Below are 20600 nucleotides of genomic sequence, written 5' to 3' on the forward strand. Positions count from 1 at the left end.
TGGTGAATTAAGTCCAGGAATCCAAGTCCAACTAAGGAGTTAAATGCACTTTCCCCTCAGTGCATTCTTCTCAGTGCACCACTTCTCTTGATTAAACACATACATCTTTCTCCCACAAAAGACATCCTTTTGGCCAACCCAAGAAGAGCCTGCCTTGCTGTTTCAGTAGACCTTATTGAAGTATACTTATTGCAGTCAGAAATAAAAATAATCCTTGAAAGGAACACAACAGCCTAAGTATTTTAATTTCAAGTTTAATCAAATCAAGATCACATAAGCATATTTTTCAAATAATTCCACCAAATGTTTCTTAACTAATTAGCCAAATTCTTCTCTTAGTGATACTAATACATGCAACTGTGGATTTGTTTGGTATTTGCAGCACTGTGGCCAACACAGATATCTCCTTGAGACACTGTCTCCAAATATAGATTCAAGATAGTTCATCTAAGCAAGAAACATGCATCTGTGTAGGAGAGAGTCTGAAAACATTCTGAGGCATGGCATTTATGCCATTTCCTAGATCACTGTGGTAGACAGGAAGATCACATAAAAGCTTGTAAGGAAAAGGTCAAGGAAGTGCAGGCACACTGGCAGAGTCTCATAAAGCCAAACCTAAATGACAAGGCGAGGAAAGAAAATGAAGTTACAGATGGCTGTCAAGGGAAAGGAAAGGAAATTTTTAAAGTTCTGAAGATAAGAAAGCAACACAGAAACATCTTTACTGCAAGACAAAATCAGAGTAAAAGCCAAGAGAAAACAGTCCACGCTAGCAGTAACATCAACTACTTCATCACAGAGTTTGTAGAAAAAGTATTAACAATTTAACACATCACCATTGATTATTCAAAGCATCCATGATCACACCAACTTCTTGCAATCCATCTTGTTTCTCAGGGTTGGAGTTAATGAGAGGAATGGGGTTTCTCTCTGCCTGTCAGTGCTCTGCCCACGTGACACAGCCACAGTGTCTCTGTCCTTTTCCTACCATCAAGGTGTTGTATCACTCATCACCTTAAAGAAATTAAAACCTCATTCTTGGAAAAAGCAGATCTGTAGCTCATATTATCACATTGTAGACAGCCAGATGCTACATTGAAAGGTAAAAGTATGAAAACACAAAGATCCTGAAGATTTGAGATAAAACTGAAATCAGGAAAGATGAGGTGCATATTACAAAGCTCCTACTGAAAAAAAGCAACAATGTCATCCAGTTCTATTGAATTTATCTGATATTGCTGGTGATCTAGACTGCCATATAAACTATTAACCAAGAGACACTACATCATTTAGTTCTCTCTCTTCACTACCATACTGTAATTGAAGATCTAGAGGATATGCTTATCGAAAAACCCACAAAATTGCTTTCTCTACGTATTTCAACAGCTCATTCTTAATCTCTAGACATAAAAGGACAAGGTTACCATCAGAAAAGAAACATCTTAAACCCCAATTTTAGTTAACAAAAGTACTATTTTGCCCCTCAAACTTTATCCTTAGTTTTGAGAAAGGACCAGCCAATTATTTATTTTCTTTTAAATCACTTTTTGCCAATTATATTTCTGCTCTCTCACTAGGAAGACGCAAAGGATTTTCTGTTCTTCTAAATGTCTCCACTGAAGTCTGATACTGCAACACTCACAATACATACACATAAAATTCCAAATTTCGTTTTTAAACAGCTGTTGTTTTTATGAATTCTTAATTCTGAACTAATGTTTTCAAGTTTCACTATTTATAAATGTTACAGAAAGTCTTCCAAATACAGTAACATAAGAGTTTACTTCATATCAAGTGTTTGTTTCCTGACAGCCACTCCAAATAATATGCCTAAATTACAGCTGGAGAACCTCTGCACCACAGCCTGTGGTGGACAGAGGACTGTGAGGCACACAGCTCAGACAACGTTGCCCCACTCAGGTGAAGCCATTCTTGCCTCTCTCAGGCAAAAAGAAATCTAGCTGCTGTTCTTTCTGTTAACACAGTGTATTTTAATTTGAATTTATGATTGGGCTGCATCAAGAGAAGCATAGCCAGTAGGTTGAGGGAGGTGATTCTCCCCCTCTACTCCACTCTGGTGAGACCCCACCTGGAGTACTGCATCCAGTTCTGGAGCCCCTATTACAAGAAGCGAACATGTCCAGAGAAGGGCCACGAGGATGATCAGAGGGCTGGAGCACCTCTCCTGTGAGGACAGACTTAGAGAGTTGGGGCTGTTCAGTCTGGAGAAGAGAAGGCTCCAAGGAGACCGTACTGTGGCCTTCCAGTATCTGAAGGGGGCCTACAGGAAAGCTGGTGAGAGACTCTTTAGGGTGTCAGGTAATCATAGAATCAACAATGTTGGAAAAGACCTCAGAGGTCATCAACCAACCTATTATCTAATACCTAACACCTCATGACTACTAAACCATGGCTTCAAGTGCCACGTCCAAACCCTTTTGAGCACCTCCCAGGATGGTGACTCCACCACCTCTGTGGGCAGCACATTCTAATGGCCAATAACTCTTTCTGTGAAGAACTTTCTCTTCACCTCGTGCCTAAACTTCCCCTGGCATAGCTTGAGACTGTGTCCTCTTGCCCATCTCCCTCAGCCTCTCCTCAATAGGGCTTGTGCTTGAGGCCTCTCCCCAGCCTCCTTGCCCTTCTCTGGATACGTTCAAGAGTCTCAATGTCCTTCTTAAATTGAGGGGCCCAGAACTGGACACAGTACTCAAGGTATGGCCTAACCAGTGCAGAGTACAGGGGCACAATGACTTCCCTGCTCCTGCTGGCCACACTATTCCTAATGCAGGCCAGGATGCCACTGGACTTCTTGACCAACTGGGCACACTGCTGGCTCATGTTCAGCCAGCTGTCAACCAGTACCCCCAGGTCCCTTTCTGCCTGAATGTTCTCCAACCACTCCGACCCCAGCCTGTAGCACCGCATGACGTTGTTGTGGCCAAAGTGCAGCACTCGGCACTTGGACTTCTTAATGCCATCCTGTTGGACTCTGCTCATCTGTCCAGCCTGTCAAGGTCCCTCTACAGAGCCCTAATGATAGGACTAGGGGAAATGGAACAAAACCAGTGCTGACCCAGTACCTATTTAGCCACTGGAAAGAATCTCAGCATCTTTCCTGTGTTTGCACCACATTTAAGTCTTGTGTAAATACCACTATCTTGATTTTCAAATTATCTAAAATTCAACATCTGAGGTACTTTGAGTCTGTACAACACAGCAGTCACACAAGCCACAAGCTGAGTTATATATTTTTAGCTTTTTTGAGCAGAAAGACATTAATTTTTCTCCCATCTGTAAAACACAGTAAAATATCCTAACATATTAATTCCATTGAGTCTCTAAAAATATCACCAAATATTGTATAAACAGCCACTGTCACATACCTTAATTAGTTGATAAGATATTCTTATTTTATTTCCACATTCACTTTCTGACCATGTAAGTTCATACAAAATATTTTTATAAGGCCTGAAAACCACAACTAAATATTATAAGGACATTTACCCTTTTGGTTTTTTATGAGAAAACATGTTGTCTTTTAATTTCTTCCCACACAGCCCCCCAGTTTCTTATATGAACACTTTGTAACCATACATAGTAACATAAATTTGAACTGGATAATCACATCTCAACACATAACAAGTGGGAACGTGATTGCTACCTTCTTTTCTCATGGCCTGTGCATTTTTCTAAATACCTTGATTATCTTGGTATGACTTGGAACAGATAAATGTGTTAGCTCACAGCTGCAGAAATCAGTCATGGATCAAAGTATTATCTTTCCTCATAAATCAACACAATTTTATGGTGTTAACTGTAATTTAATGAGATGCTTCCAAGCAAGAGCTCTCCTCCCCAGAATAGGAACAAAAGGATACTCTACGGTGTTGACATTTACACAACCTAACAATCCCTTAAGCTTAATGAATGCCCTCCCTGCCCAGTAAGATGAAACCTACTTTGCAAAATGATGAAGGAAAATTCAAGGTAAAACGTTTAGTCAGCAAATCTTTGAAATCAACACTGCAAATTCAGCAAATACAGTCAAGGTAGGAACAGTAATAAAAATCCACAGATGAAAAGCACAAAGTACCCAAAGTATGCGTTCCCAAAGGATATTGCCAGCACACAAATTACAGAGGCAAGATTCTACAGAAATGTTCCAGGACAGCTTTTTCTATTAAATCAATGTTTTGGACTGATGCACTTAGAGAAAACAAAACAAAGCACACACACACACACAGAAAAATAAAAACAAAACCCCAACCACACAAATAAAAAAAAAATTTAAAAAATTAAAAAATCCACACACTTTCAGATTTTAGTAGAAAGCATCATCTGAATTATTGGTAATCACTCCACATAGAGAACTCTTTGGAATATATTTTAATATTTTAATATATTTAATATATTTTAATATATTTGGAATATAGCCTTGGTAATATAGAAATATCCTCTAGTATTAGAAGTACCTTTCTAACTGGAGCACTAACATGCACACATGCCCAGAGCAGTACCTCTGACACAGAATCACTTGGCTACTCACAGGTATTTTTCTGACTCTTCTCAAGAGTAACTTTGAGCACCTCAATGTTTGTTTCCAGGCAGTCCTGAACTCTTTTCACATGCAAACAAACAAGTCACTAGGAAAAATAATAGTTTGTCTGATGTCATGCAGATGTTGCATGTCTACTGCCTTCTCATACCATTCCCCAGAATTGCTATAGTGATGGACTGGCTCCATGTGGTTGTCTTTGCCCAAAACTCTGAAACATTTAGGGTATCTTTAAAGTGACTCATACACATCTACAAAACACATGAGATGGGACAGCTTTTGGAGACTGTCACCATCCCAGTAGTGCTGGCTGATGCTTAAGATGACTCTTTTACTAGTTCAGCACTTCAGCCTCCATGCCCTGAAATACAACACCCTATCATCTTCTAGCACCTTTATTAAAGCACATGTCAGTCTACTGCACACCAGTGTCTGTAATGCAAAACACACACTGTCAAGCTGGTAAGTAACCTCAAAAACTGGTAAATTCAGGACTAGAACTTTTGACAGTGTTTGAACAAAAATCAAATGCTGATTGCTCTCCTCATGCTGGTGGCACAATTTTTAAAGTTTTGTAATTAATTAGGAAGTTTATGCACATTCATATTGTGCTAAACTATTGGTAAAACTGTATTTTTCTCTGATACTGAGCCAGTAGAACCAAAACTCTAAAATTTATTAATTTAGAGACTGATTCAAGGCCAGCTGACTTGAAGATGTATTTCATAAATGGCAAAACAGAAAATTAAAAACTCACTTTAATTTCCCATCAAGTTTTTTAAAGGAATATTGTGAAAGATCAGTGAAGACCAATTAGCTGTATACATGTTAAATTGATAAAACATATCAGAATATCATCTGTGGTCATATGTCTGCATACACCATGTTTATTTCAAGAGTTCCAAGCAGATCTGGAGATGACACTAAAAAGTAAAAGTGCTACTTTTAATATGCCATTAAATATCTGTCAGAAATTTAGACTGAGGCAAGATGAATCCTTCCCCTCACCTCAGAAGGCATGCAAATCACTCATGACTCTTAGAAGAGTACGTGAAGGAATGAGATTTAAATGTACTGAATTATGATGCTGTCAGTCATGGAAACTTTCTTTGAGTTGTATGATAATTTTGCAATAGTCTTATTTGGAACCTGTTCTAGGTGAACCTGCTCTGGCAGAGGGGTTAGACTACCTGGTATCCAGAGGTCCCCTTCCAATCCTTATCATTCTGTGATTTTGTGTGTGTGATTCTCTGAAAGGACTAGTCATTAAATAGAGAACAAATGATAGATAAGGAAATTTCTCTGGCAGATACCAAGGCTGGTATTTGTGCACTATTTTTCCATTTTCAATAAGGCTGACAGAAAGTAAATTCATTATGGAAAAAAACCCTAAAACATAACATGTGGAAATTAAAAAAAGGTAATAGAATAGATTAAGTCCTCCAATGTATTTTTTCCTCTTGGTCAAGACAACTGGATGTGGATGAGTCCAATACAGAAAGAAAACTCATACTTTCTTAATTAACAAAGGTCATAAACAGAGAGGTTCAGCTACCCAACACACAAGAGTACTTTGTTACCTAAAGCATTACTCACAGACAGTGATGCTCTAACTAGAGATACGGACACAAGGAGACCATGAATATCATACACGGAGTGAAGTAAGCAGTATTCCTAAGGTATATAGAGAGGTGCTATGGATCCCCCTATAACAGAACCCATGCATTAACATGAGGAGAATCTTTTGAGTGATGTGATGTTTCACACCCAAATAAGTGTTGGGCATAATACTTAGACCTCAGTGGGCACCACATCTACTTTTTCTTAACTGTAGCACTGGACTGGTGCAGTCAGCCTTGTACTCCGCAGGTCACCAAAGGCAGCACCAAGCATATTACATCTGTAGTCTTGAGGAGTATCAAATTGTGCTAGCTGAGAGGACACTCACGGTACTGTCATAGATTTAGATACAGAATTCAACACATCTACTGTAAGCTGACAGGATATTAAACACTTTTTTTTAATTATTTTTTAAATATACTACACTGAGGGTGGAGAGGCAAATGAAAATAAATGGTGTCACTGGAACAGGTGCTTGCTAGCATGTGATGGAAGTTCATCCCTGGATGAATGAACAAGTCACCCTGAAATGGAGCATAAAATCAAAAGGATTCTACTACAAATTTTAGCCACTTTTAATGCCTTTCCCACAGAGGAAAGGAAGAATAATCTGTCAGAGAGCTTTATTAAATTGGATCACTATTCTCACCAGGCAGAATAAAAACCTTTTCTGAAATGTCATCAATCAATCTTCAAGATCACAAAAATCAGTAATTTCAGATATAATAACTCCATTTAGAGCACTCTTACAATCTGGTAAAGAAAATGACCTTGGGAATCTTATGAGTCCTGCCACAATGAAGTAATTTCAGCTAGCTAAGCACATTGAGAAGAAAAGCAGAAAGGGGAAAGAGGCAGAGGGAACGGAAAAGGGGTTAAAAGAAAGAAAAAAAATAAAAGAGGGTGGGGGAAAGTGGGGGAAGGTGGATTTGATGATAGAGAAACCTCAGCAAACTAGACAGAAGAAGGACTATTCTGGTGTATTAACGGTCCCTTTATCCCACCCACATTACTCAGGAATGTTAAAGTAATTGGAATTTGACTTCTGTTTAGGTTGGAAGATTTTCTCTGATGTGAGTTCACAAACTCCAAGTCATGAAAGCAGGAACAAACACATACATTTAAAAAAAAAAAATCTTCCAAGAACATAGATCATGTCAGTTTCTCTATTACATCCCAAGCAATGCTTATCGTGATGTGAAAAGCTGCCTTAAGGAGCCTTTAGTGCACTGGGTATTCAGTTCTGGAAGAAACCACTAGATTTAGCTGAACTAAGAGTAGAAGAAAAGTAATGGCTTGTGGTAGGACTAGATGATGTCTCAAGGTCCCTTCCAACCCCTAATGTTTTGTGATTTGGACAAAATGAGTTGAAGCCCAAACCTACTCAACATGATGCAATTAATGATGATCTACTGGCAAAATGCAGAGTAAGATCTAAATAGGTAAGTTTTGGCACACCTTTCTTAATTTATGAAGCTGAAATTAAATGCAAAACACATAGACTGACAAAGGAAAAAATAAATCTTGCTCTGTACAGACACTGAGAAACTGTTAATACAGAATCTTTTCTATTGAAATATTTTTTTTAAATGAAAAATAAATGGTAGGAAAGGTAGAGCTTCCTCTTGTGCAGGTTTGTTGAATTATTGATTTCCCTCCCTGAATCCATGGCCTTAACCAATAGATTCAGCCTTTCCAGGTCCCTCTGGAGAGCTTTCCTACCTTCAAGTAGATCAACGCTCCTGCCCTAACTTAGTGTCATCTGCAGACTTTACTGCGGGTGCACTCAATCTCTTCATCCACCATGCTGACAGAAAGCATTTTTATGCCAGGTGGCATAAATATTTTGTAAATAGAAATCTTTGGTTGCTCTTTTGTAGGCTTGTTTTCAAAATCTTGTTCTGTTTAGACATTATTATGCCTGTCATAATTTGTTTGTTAAATAGAAACCAATCAATATAAACCTTGCTATGTTCAGAACCCACGCAGCACAGAGAAAATCTCCCCCACAGTCAGCCAGGGGCAAACACTGCCAAGGTAAACCAGTGTAAGCATGTGCTACAGTATGCTTAATTAAAAGTGCTGCAAAATTCTACTTGTGAAATAGCAGACAGGAGTTGAAGGAAAGGTTTTTAAAGCAACAGAAAATACCAACTCTGAGCTTCAATTGCAGGCTCTCTCTCACAACCTGAGAATAAAGAAAACAACTAATGAAATATGAAACAGTGCACATAACACATTATAACTCTCAAAATAATTATTGTATACAACCAGATTTAATTTCTGGTACTCAGTACTGCAAGGTACCACTGGGATCTGAAGCTTAGCATTTCAACAGGAAGGTTCTGCTCCTCTACAGGATACCCACTTTACAGAGGATACAAACCCTTAACCAAAACGATCCAAACAATTTCCAAAGCAAAGACACACTGCCTACTTGCCTTTGGGCAGAATTTGTCAAAGTGAAATTTGTCATCAAGCGAATTAAGTAGCTTTGTCACTCATGTCATGCAGAAAATAAAAGCTCCTCAAAAAATTCCAAACTTGAAAGAACAAGTGCCTTCATTCTACATTACTCTGAGGACAAAATAAATTATCAAAACAGCAAAACTGTGTCACAGGAAAAGAGTGTAAGACAGAATCCACCTTCAACACAGGCACACAAACCAAGAAAATCCTCCAATTATCATCAGAGGAAGGTAAAAAATGGAAGAAAAGAAAATTAAAATAACTACTATGACAACAGTTTTAGTGCATTCTAAACTTGGGAACTGTGCAAAGTAACTACCATCGGTTCCTCTCCCACCTTGCTGTTCCTTACCACCTTTCAAGACATGCAACCAAACCCACAGCCAGGGGCAGGAAGCTGTGCCAGCTGCTACTACCACTTCAATGGATATTGGATAAGCTCTTGAAGAGGGGATAATTAATGGCATGTGCAAGCTCTGCAGGAACCCTAGCATCCTCAGCAGGCAGCAGCAAGCAGGCATATTGAACAGCTAAAGTTACTGGTGATAAATCAAAATGACCTTGGTTCAAACACTTTGGATAACACAAACCATTTCTTAATATTGGTATTTTCTTTGTTAGCAAGACTGCCATTTTTAGATTTTACCAGCCAGTTTCAATGACGCCAAGTTGTTGACGGTCATTATAACACAGGCTAGCCAAGATTTACTCACAATACATTAGCCATTAAAAGGACTATTTTCAAATTACAATAATCTAATTTTATTGATGCAGTGCCTAATGGACACCCAGCAAGATAGGCAAAAGTCCCAGACTGCTAAGTATATCTTCCTAATCAGTCTCATTCATCAGGGCTGCCTGATAACATTAATGTGGACAGCTCGAGAGAATTATTTGTATCCCATACCAAGCACAAATTTCAAAATCTCAACATTTCAGTCATGACTACATTTTTGATTCCTTAAGTGTCAATTAGTTGATATTCCTGATAAGAGGAAGGGTCAAAAGTCATATGCATTTTCTAAGTCCAGCATTCTGGACAGATGGGTAGAGTCCAAGACAACGACATTTAACAAATCCAAGTGCCAGGTGCTGCACTTTGGCCACAACAACCCCATGCAGAGCTACAGGCTGGGGTCAGAGTGGCTGGAGAGCTCCCAAACAGAGAGAGACCTGGGGGTGCTGATTAACAGATGGCTGAATATGAGCCAGCATTGTGCCCAGGTGGCCAAGAGGGCCAATGGCATCCTGGCCTGCATCAAGAACAGTGTGGCCAGCAGGATCAGGGAAGTCATAGTGCCCCTGTACTCTGCATTGGTTAGGCCGCACCTTGAGTACTGTGTCCACTTCTGGGCCCCTCAGTTTAAGAAGGACATTGAGACACTTGAACGTGTCCAGAGAAGAGCAACAAGGCTGGGGAGAGGCCTTGAGCACAAGCCCTATGAGGAGAGGCTGAGGGAGCTGGGATTGTTTAGAGGAGAATGCTCAGGGGTGACCTTATTGCTGTCTACAGCTGCCTGAAGGGTGGTTGTAGCCAGGAGGGGGTTGGTCTCTTCTCTCAGACAACCAGCACCACAACAAGAGGACACAGTCTCAAGCTGCGCCAGGGGAAGTTTAGTCTCGAGGTGAGGAGAAAGTTCTTCACCGAGAGAGTTGTTAGGTATTGGAATGGGCTGCCCAGGGAGGTGGTGGAGTCACCATTCCTGGAGGTGTTCAAGAGAGGATTTGATGTGGCACTTGGTGCCATGGTTTAGTCATGAGGCCTGTGGTGATGGGTTGGACTTGGTGATTTTTGAGGTCTCTTCCAACCTTGGTGATACTGTGATTCTGTGATGCCCTCTGAATTGAAAAACTGCCTTTTAGGAAACCTGGTCCAGGTATAAAAAAGAAATACTGAAAAAAAAGATAAATAAAAAAATAATTCTCCATTCAGTCAGCTAGTCTCTCCACATATAATTCACTATATTAAAATTGTATGGGACAGTGTAAATAAGTACAAATAGCCTTATTTCATCTAAACCAACACAGTTTTACAGTCAGATTCTAATTTCAATTCTGAAGCCAGAATTTGTCTGCCTGTTACATTTTACAGACCTTCCCTCATCTCCCTCTAGTACGTTATTTGAACTGAAATGTATGTATCAGTAGAAGACAGTAATTTTTACAGTAGTATTTGCTAACTCATCTAATGAGTGCATTTATTTTTCCTTGATTATTAAGACAATGGGAGAACTATAGAGAAGTTGTCAGGGCATGCAGGAAAGCAACAAGGAAGGCCAAAGCCCTCTTACAACTAAAACTGACAAAGGAAGCGTAAGAGAACAAGAAGGGCTTCTTCAAATATTTCAGTAGTGAAAGGAAGAATAGGGAAAGTGTGGGCCTACTGCTGAATGAGGTGGCAGCCCTGATGACTGAGGATGCAGAGAAGGCAGAGTTGATGGAGACCTGTAACTAGTGGAGTCCCCCACAGATCAGTGCTGGGTCCAGTCCTGTTCAACATCTGTCGTGATCATAAGGAGGTTATTAATATTCAATAGGCTGAATGGTTAATAAAAATATTAATAGCTTTATTAATTTAAAAATTCAGTGGAAAATATTAATAAAACCTATTTACTGGTTTGAAATACTTGGTTGTGGAACAGATATTTCACCAGCAGCAACATGTAACAATTTAAACAATATGGGCAAAAATCCAGAAACAACAAACAGCAATTTAAACGATAAAGAAAAAAGAACATCGGCAACATGCCGGAGATTGCCTACAAGGGGGAAGGGGAATTCTAGAATTCTCTAGGTCAACAGACCTTTAACAGATGCTTATAAAAAGTCAGATTTCGTAATTACTGACTGATTGTGGTACCACATGGCACACTCGAGGATTTAAACAGAAACAAAATGTCATTGACCACGTGAAAGCTGCAGGAACACAGTTTCACTTTCTGTTGGCTTCTGCTGCTTGCTGCTGTAGCACATACAGGGTTTATCTCCAAAGTCTTTGTAGCTGATGCTACTGTCTTTGTAGCTGATGCTACTATCTTTGCAGCGGTGCTTGTTGCTTCTTCCAAAAAAACGAAACTGTCCCGAGGACTCTCAGCTCCTCCTGGGGTTCGTCTCTCGGCCTGCTCCTGGGCTTTACAACGCTATACTGGTAAACTGAACCACAGCTCGGATTCCAAGCAAGGCTTGTGACTTCTCCCAGAATTTGGACAATTGCAAGGCAAGGCACTGTCTCTTTGGGCTGGTATTTATAGATTTCCCAAGACAATGATGTCCACTGACAACAAAGATTAAGAGATAAAAACCTGACACTTTAACCTATAGAATGAGTTTTCTCCAAAGGCACACACTTGGCCTATTTGGACCCCAGGACATGTCCAGACAAGCCTGGGCAATGTGGACAATCTCCTGAAAAAACAGACCTGCTGGCTCCTGCCCCATTGTCTGATTCAAAGCATTTTTGAGGCTTTTGTCCCTTCAGGACAACATCTTCATCCATAACATTGATGAGGGGACAGAGCGTTTGCTCAGCAAGTTTGTTGCCCATGCCAAACTGGGAGCCTTGGCTGATACATCTGAAGGCTGTGTGGCTATTCAGCGAGACTTGGACAGCCTAGAGAGCTGTGCAAAGAGGAACTTAAGGAGGTTCAACAAGGATACTGCTAGAGAGCAGCCCTGTGGAGAAGAACCTGGGGGTCCTGGTGGATAACAAGTCGTCCATGGGACAGCAATGTACCCTTGTGGCCAAGAAGTCCAATGGGATGTTGGGGTGCATTAAGGAGAGTTTGTCCAGCAGATCCATAAGGTTCTTCTCCCCCTCTACTATGCCCTACGGAGGCCCCACCTGGGATATTGCATCCAGTTTTAGGCTCCTCAGATCAAGAGGGACACGAATCTACTTGAGAGAGTCCAGCTGAGGGCAACAAGGATGATTAAGGGACTGAAGCATGTGCCTTATGAGGAGAGGCTGAGAGACCTGGGGCTTTTTTAGAATGGAGAAGACTGAGAGGGGATCTAATAAATGTATTTAAATACATGAGGGTTGGGTGTCAGGAAGGAAGGGACAGCCTCCTCTCACCTGTGCCCTGTATGGATAACAATGGATGTAAACTATAGCACAGGAAGTTTCACCTCAACATGAAGAAGAACTTCTTTACTGTAAGGGCCACAGAGCCCTGGAACAGACTCCCAAGAGAGGCTGTGGCATCTCCTTCTCTGCAGACTTTCAAGAATCGTCTGGATGTGTTCCTGTGCAACCTGCCCTAGATTATATGGTCCTGCTCTGGCAGGGGAGTTTGACTAAAAGATCTCCAGAGGTCCCTTCCAACCTCTAACAACCTGTGATCCAATGTTGTAAATCCATTATATTTACGTATTTGTGAGGGGTTTATTACAACCTGCAAAGCAGGCTGAAATAAAAGTAAGTTTATGTATTAATACAGCATAAGACAAAAATAAAATTATTTTAGTTCTTCTTAAACATTCCAAACAATATTATTACACATAAGTTCCTCTGCCTGTTCAAGAAACAAAATGTGAAATAGTTTGTGGCCTACAGCTACCTGAATTCACACTGTGGCTGTTACAAGTGACCTGCAAGCCAAGATGCATTACAATTCTCAATCATAGGCTAAGTTTTTCAGCAACAAGCTCAAAGATTACAAATGATAATTCATAATATTATTTTCAAACATATTATAATTTTTTTAAGTGCTATTCCTATGTTCCCTTTTAGATGGGTGGCAACAATCCCTTCAGCCATCAGTGAAGACATGCAAAACACATTTTCTACTTCCCTGACTTATTTTTGTAACAAAGCCCCCAGGAGAAATAAATACCTCTGTAAAGAAGCAGGTCTTTTTCACAGCATATGCAGTAGCATTTCCTTATGTAATAAGAGTTTAAGGAATGATTAACAGAAGAAGAATCTCATATTGAATTACAAGCAGCAGATCAGAAAGGCTGTATTTGCATTAATGAGCAACAATACAATCACAACCACAGGAAAATCCTGCTTACAACATACCTCAGTGATTGTTCTCTCAGGCTACAAAACATTCTAGACTTCTAAAAAATGCCTTCCTTTCTCTCTTTTTTTAAAAAAAAAAATCTCACTTACTATTTTTAGCACAAGCTCCAAATTTCTAGCCAAAGATTTGAGACCACAGCTCTTTTTCAGACACATCTTCCTTTAGAATAAAAAGGCAGAAAGGGAATTGATTTTTCAGAAGACAAAAAGCCTTTAACAAACCATCACTGAAGTTCTCAAATCAATAAGATACTTTCCCATCCATCTTCTTCACAAATTCAGTCAAGTGAAATAAAAAAAAATGGAATTCTAGGATCATACATGTAACCTTCTATTTGACAATAATTTTATCTAAAAAAAACAACAACAAACAAACAACAAAAAAAAAACAGCTACCAAACAGTATCACAGTATAACCATCTATTACCACTCTGTCTCAACACATCCTATAAACCTAAGTGCTATTCCTGAAATTCAGTGAAAATACTCACACAGCAGAAATACAAGAATTCAATAATTCTTGTCTTACTCATTGAAAGTGCTTACTCCATGTGCTAAACATATGCCATATGCATATGTAATTGATCTTACAGTACTGAAGTGTGCAATGTATTTAGCACATAAAGGAGCCGAGTAGAGTAGCATTCAACATCAGCAAGGTAGCAGCTGCCAGCACTTGGATACTGTTATTAAAATCAGTTTAGGCAGTTTATGCACATCATTGATGTGCCTTCTGGTTTGGGCGTTAGTAGCTAGATCACGCACTCAAATCATGCTGTGAAAGGCACCTTAAAATAGAGCTGGGATCTGAGTTCACTTTTATCATTGTAAATGCAGAGCAGTTTCATTGACTCTAATGCTTAAAGTCAATGTGCTCAATTTACTCCCACACTCATCTGACAGTCCAGGACAGACACAAGTTACACACACCAACCAATAAAATATTGAGCAAAGCTGTGTATGCTTTGGAAAGGCAGACCAGTGTAATTCATACAAACAGGGGAAAAAGCAATTAATCTCTTACACTTGTGAAAAAACAATAACCTAGTTTCCCATAATACTGGATGCTCCTCCTACTTGGATTTTTTTTTTCCACCTGAAGAGTAAAAAGTGAAGAATGTTAAGTTCTTCCTTGTCTAGGCCTATGCAGCTACCCAGAACAAAATTGGAACCATTAGTTGATACAACTAAGAGGAAAATACGGTGCAGTATCTGCTGAGTGTATTGAAGTCATGTGCAGCACCTTGAAACCAATGAACACAAAGATTTTGCCTTTACCTGACTTAGCTAGTCAAAGATTCACACGTGAAGATAGTGGGTGTAGAGGTGACACATACATATCTTAAAAAATTCTGGAAGGCAACAAGTCATTGGGAAGAATACTTAAGACCCCAATGGGGAGAAGGAAACCTAGCTGAACTCTAGAAAATTCAAACAAGCTTTTTGAAGGCTGCCCAGAATTGCACAGAATGCCATCCATAAAATAAACTGAACAGATGAGGGCTAAACAATTTAAACAAAAAAAAAACCAAAACCAACAAAACAAACAAACAAACTCACCAAAAAAACTAAACCCAAAAAGAAAAGAAAAAAAGCTGGGAAAAAATGCCAGAAGGATGGTAGGTTTTAGGATGAAGCTAAATAGGACACACCTGATGCTGCAGGTATGTCCCATTTGAAAAACGCTACAAATGTAAAGAACTTCCTTCCCCCTCAGCTTTTTTTTTAAAGCAGCATGTAAAAATTATTGAAAAAAACCAGTATAATTGCAAAAACAATCATCCAATTTGCTGGATGGTGAATTGTTGCTGACTTTACTGTGACAAATGCAGCATAGAAAGACACTGTCTCCAAAGAGTTTTCACATAATATCAACAAAGTATAGCAGAAATAACAAGAAAAGGCTCAAAGAAATATTTTTTTAAATTATTAAATTATTCTATTTTTTATTAAATTATTGCACAAGAAGGCTGTGGAGTCCATCCCTGGAGCTATGTAAAGCCTGGCTGTGCACATCTCTGAGCAACCTGTTGTAGCTGACCTCACTCTAAGCAGGGGAACGGACTGAAGTATGCCCAGAGGCCAGTTCCCACTCCAGAAATTCCCTGATAGATTAGAATGGATCCCTGAGAAATTACTTAAGGATGACTGGTATTCTATAAAATTATAGAATGCTCTATATACAGGTTACAGCTTTACAATTGTGAAAGAAGTCTACAAATGTTTCTTAAATCAGCTTTATTGATGGACAGAAAAGGACCTTGGACAACATCATTCAGGAAAAGCATTACTCATCACTGATGAACAGATTCATGAAGGAACCTGATAGTGAGAAGAGGCAAAAAAAACCTCACAGTCTGAAAATAAGAGGAAAACAATAAATGAAATCTTATCATCTACTTGAATCTAAGGTTAAGAAATACACACAACCATAGTAAGTGCCTGAGGCAAACCTTAAATGAACATAGTCTTTTTGGCCATATCACTAATTTTCTTACATGGTTCCCAGGCAAGCCACTGTGTCTAGTAGTAGAGTGCAACAAGAATATGTAAAATATCCTCCTGTATAAAAGGCACAGTATTCTAAGGTCAAGAGTGATCAGTGCCCTTCCTGGAGAAAGCAAAAGAATTCTTGATGAAAGAATATTTGGAACAATTTGAATCATCTCACTACTCATTTACTGAAATTAATGGTCTTTGACTTCTGCTTAAAAAATAACTGAACTAACACAAGGGTCTTGCTCAAAACACACCACCAAAAATAGCTTCAAGAAGCATGCTTTACTTTGTCCTCCAAACCCAGAAATTCAAAACAGGAAACCACTTATTTCTCTGTTACCTACTCTTCCTAATTACGCCACAGGACCATATTAATCACTACATGAGAGTATATAACATCTACACGTTTCTTGTTCACCCCGAAAGAGAAGTTTTGTTTGTTACCTCTTACCGACAGTTATTTTGACAGTTCTTTTCTGAAAGTCCATCCTCATCTTCTCCCATTATATCCACTGCCGAAAATATCAGTGCAACCAGAATTGCAAAGCAGCATACCAGTGCAAAGATCACAATGCATCTTTGCTGGGACTGAAAGAGATTAAGATTAAAAAAAAATTTAATGGTTGTGAGCAGATTCTAGTCAACAACCTGAGACTCTAAAACTTTTGCATAAGATCTAAAATTCTTTGAAGGTCTTACTGCCATAGCTGTCAACATGAAACACAACTCAGGATGAAAACACTCTTGAAACTGTTCTTCAGGTATCACCTTGAAAGGTATTTTAAATCTCTCAGATCTTGTTAAATAATTCATATCACACATAATATTCATAATTTAAACTGTTTCCTGTTTGTACCCCAAAAAAAGTATCATACAACAAAATAACGATTCTTACATTAGCTATGTATTTTCTAATTGTGCCTCACAGATAAAGGACACACTTTGGATGCCACTCAAAAATCTTAAGAGTTTGGCTTAAATAAAACATGTCACTGCAAGAAGGCTGATAAGAAAAGTCTTTTTTGCAGCACAAAACAAAAGGAAACAAAGGGAGTCTGATGCTCAGTATGCTAGACAATGCCCTCCACATCTCAGATTAAATATTAAAATACTGCATAGCACTACCTTATTCTATGACATGAAATCCAGCAGTGCTAAATCAGATAGAACTGTGTAAACCCTAGATAATTTGCAAACCTCCTAAAGACTATCTCCTGACATGCAATGTACATAGCTGCATGAATGCAAAGGATTTTTTCTTCTGAAATGCAATGATCAAGCAATGTGTATTTTTCTATTGAAGAAAATTTGCACTAAACTGCATATATATATATAAAAATATAAAAGTCTAACTAGCGTTGCCATGGTTATTTTCTTAGTTTTCATTATTGCCCTATAATTAAAGTGAATTTTAAAAGCTTTATAAATAAACGAGAAAGCAGGAAAGTATATTGGAAAGCAGGAAAAGTGTAAGGAAAAGGAAGAAATGCTATGCTTGCATCTGAAAACCAACTTCATAGCATTTACATTGTCCCTGACATCTTAAGAGGTTTCAGAGTAACAAGGACAGGGTTTTTTGCATTCATAAAGAAAAGGCTTGATTTTTTTTTCCCCTTTTTTTTTTTTTTAATAAGCATCTAAAACTTCCAAACTTTTGCACATCCCAGAAGGAACAAGTTCATGCATTTCAAAACAAATCAGATACATCCATTTTATTTCTTTCTGTGGAAATCTAAACCACAGCAAACAATTTCTTCAGATAAACAAGAACAAATTTTCTGAAATATAGTGCAAAATGTATCCTTTTACCTAACAGTAACACTGAATATGTTGTATGGTGATGTAAATATTTTAAACATAATGCATATTAGACACTTCTATATATTTCAAATATATGTTTAACTCTTTGTTTTCTAATATATTACCTAAAATCTTAGAAGAATAGAGCACAAGAAAATCTTTGTCCAATTACAATGATTACTTCTGAAAGAAAATTGTGACTTTTCCTGCTGTTACTTATGATCACAACAACATAAGAAAAGAATTAGAAATGCCCGCATCTGTGTGTCCAGAACTAAGGCTGCAGGCAGATGCACAGTAGGACTTAAGAGAAAAACATTAAAACACTGTCTTACTGCCTCATACATGTGGCAAGGAAAACTAGGAAGTGCCGGAGATAGAGGTATTCAGATCTGGCACATTGCTTTATGCTATTTCATCATCAGATGGCTCACCCTTGCTAAGAAGACCTCTGTCTCATGCAGTCTTTTACAGTTCTGTAAGTGTGTTTGGAGAAAGTCATGGAGCTTCATTCAAGTGCTGAGTATATCACCATGGCAGCAATACAGCAAAGCAACTTCCATACCAGTGAGCCAAACAGCCATTGCTTGCTCTCTGGACTCTAAGAACAGGGAATGTGACCCAGCATGGCTCACAACACTAGTGGTCTTTTTCCTCCCAGCTCAGGATAGCTGCAGCCATTATACTCACTGAGTACAGCCCCAAGTCTGTATTTTTGGCAAATTTCTCACACAAGCTTTCTAGCTACTACACAGCACAAATCATTTCATGCTTTCACTTCAGAGAGTAACACCCAAATTCTTCTTGCTGCATTGCCATGCAAGCAGCACAACTACAGATAGTTGCAGGGTCACTGGACCAGCAGGAACCACAGCAGGCTTCAAGGCTGTGCCAGCACAGCGAGAGGCAGCAAGAGATGCTTTGTTAAAAGGAATCCACACTACCTCTATCACAAATGTTGTATGTCATAAACCAGTCCTAAACCCCTTTCAGTCATCTTAAAACTTAAAGGTCAAAAGCTACAAAAACATCAGCAGCATATCAAAATTATATGGTATAGCAAGAAAGAAAGAGACTGGGAGGGGAGGGGGCAGGACAAGAGGTGCCTTAGAATCATTTAGTTTGGAAAACATCTTTATGATTGTTAAGCCCAGCCATTAACCTTTAGTTCATCAATATCAGGAAATTTCAAGGTAGCAATTTCTAAGTGCTTATGTTCAGGGAATACAGAATGAGAATGCCAGAATAATTCTCAATACAGAATTTGAGGAAACACATTCAAACCTTCTGTATTGTAGTTGAAATTTGTATAAAGTTTAAATCCCTTTCAGTTCTGCATGTGTACAGCTTGTCAAGCTCTGCAATTTTACTGTCTACTTCTCACTATGAGAAGCAAAAAGTGCCACTAGTAAGACCACTGCTATTCTACCAGCACTAAAATAAACACATAACTGCATAAATCTAATTTAATGCTCTTATTTACATAGATCCTTTACATTATGAATTTGCCTTCAATTATTATAATTAATTAGTGATTTCTTTTTTTCTTAAGTACCAGCTTGACAGTATGGTTACAAATAGTGTAGGGGATCTACTAAATCCATACACAGAAAAGGAAGCATCTTATGAAACTGACAATTGTGTTCTTCCCTTGAATTAAGGATCTCACAAAACAAGAACCATGAAATTGCAATGGTGCATCTACTGAGAAAACTGAGCACATAATAACAATATGTCATGGCTTTGAACTTGTGTATTGTATATTTGTATACCCATTTAAAGAAAAGAATAAAAGAGGCAATGTTTATTCAACATGCTTAACACAGAATTTATATCTGCTCCACAGAACCACAAAGGCCCCAAGAAGTAGGTTTTCACATTTTCTGTCATATCAGTAGACAGCTGTTTCCTGAAAACATACCTGAGCACTAGCCTGATGACAAAAGCACATGTTTTTCAAAACTGGTAAACTATTCAACCACTCTTACAATTCTATGAGTAGGATTTTATGGCATTTGCCAAGGACAGCAAGGAACTGGACTTAAAGAATCAGCAATCATTCTTGGATTAATCTTGGCTCTTAAAATCATCATGCGTTTATTAGATAAAAACCTGTAAAAACCAGTTTCCATTAATCTGGAACCCATATAGAGTAATAATCTTCACTGCGGCCCTAAGTCTCCCTGCTGGTACAATTAATACCAATCAACACTTAAGTTCTTATTAAATAAAAATAGGAATGATTAGACCAATATTGGTAAGGTTAAGTATTTTCAAATTGTATGGGCCTAGTGAGCTTCATCCTTGGATATTCAAGGTACTGGTTGAACCCAGCAGAAAATTTTTAGCACTGTCTTGAAGGGACTAAAACCTCAAAAATGCTCTGGATCAGACCATGGGGCAGGAGCCAGCAGGTCTGTTTTTTCAGGAGATTGTCCACATTGCCCAGGCTTGTCTGGACATGCCCTGGGGTCCAAGTGGGCCAGGTGTGTGTGCCTTTGGCTATGTTTAGAGAAAACTCATTCTATAGGTTAAAGTGTCAGGTTTTTCACTCTTAATCTTTGTTGTCACTGGCCATCGTTGTCTTGGAAAATCTATAAATACTAGCGCAAAGAGCGAGTGCCTTGC

At 38.7% G+C, this 20600-nt stretch overlaps 1 protein-coding gene across 3 annotated transcripts in view; it reads right to left on the reverse strand.

Annotated features, from left to right (window-relative positions):
• The window catches only part of PLD5 (phospholipase D family member 5), a 264750-nt gene that overhangs the window by 168647 nt on the left and 75503 nt on the right, over positions 1–20600 (reverse strand). For all 3 annotated transcript variants that reach the window (XM_068155368.1, XM_068155374.1, XM_068155383.1), the window contains exon 2: positions 16624–16760. In XM_068155368.1, the coding sequence (XP_068011469.1) occupies positions 16624–16760 (137 nt within the window). The remainder of the gene's footprint in view (positions 1–16623; positions 16761–20600) is intronic.

This window comes from Melanerpes formicivorus, unplaced genomic scaffold, assembly GCF_026170545.1.
Source record: "Melanerpes formicivorus ecotype bairdi unplaced genomic scaffold, bMelFor1.0.p_v2 SCAF_2, whole genome shotgun sequence".
Taxonomy (NCBI): domain Eukaryota; kingdom Metazoa; phylum Chordata; class Aves; order Piciformes; family Picidae; genus Melanerpes; species Melanerpes formicivorus.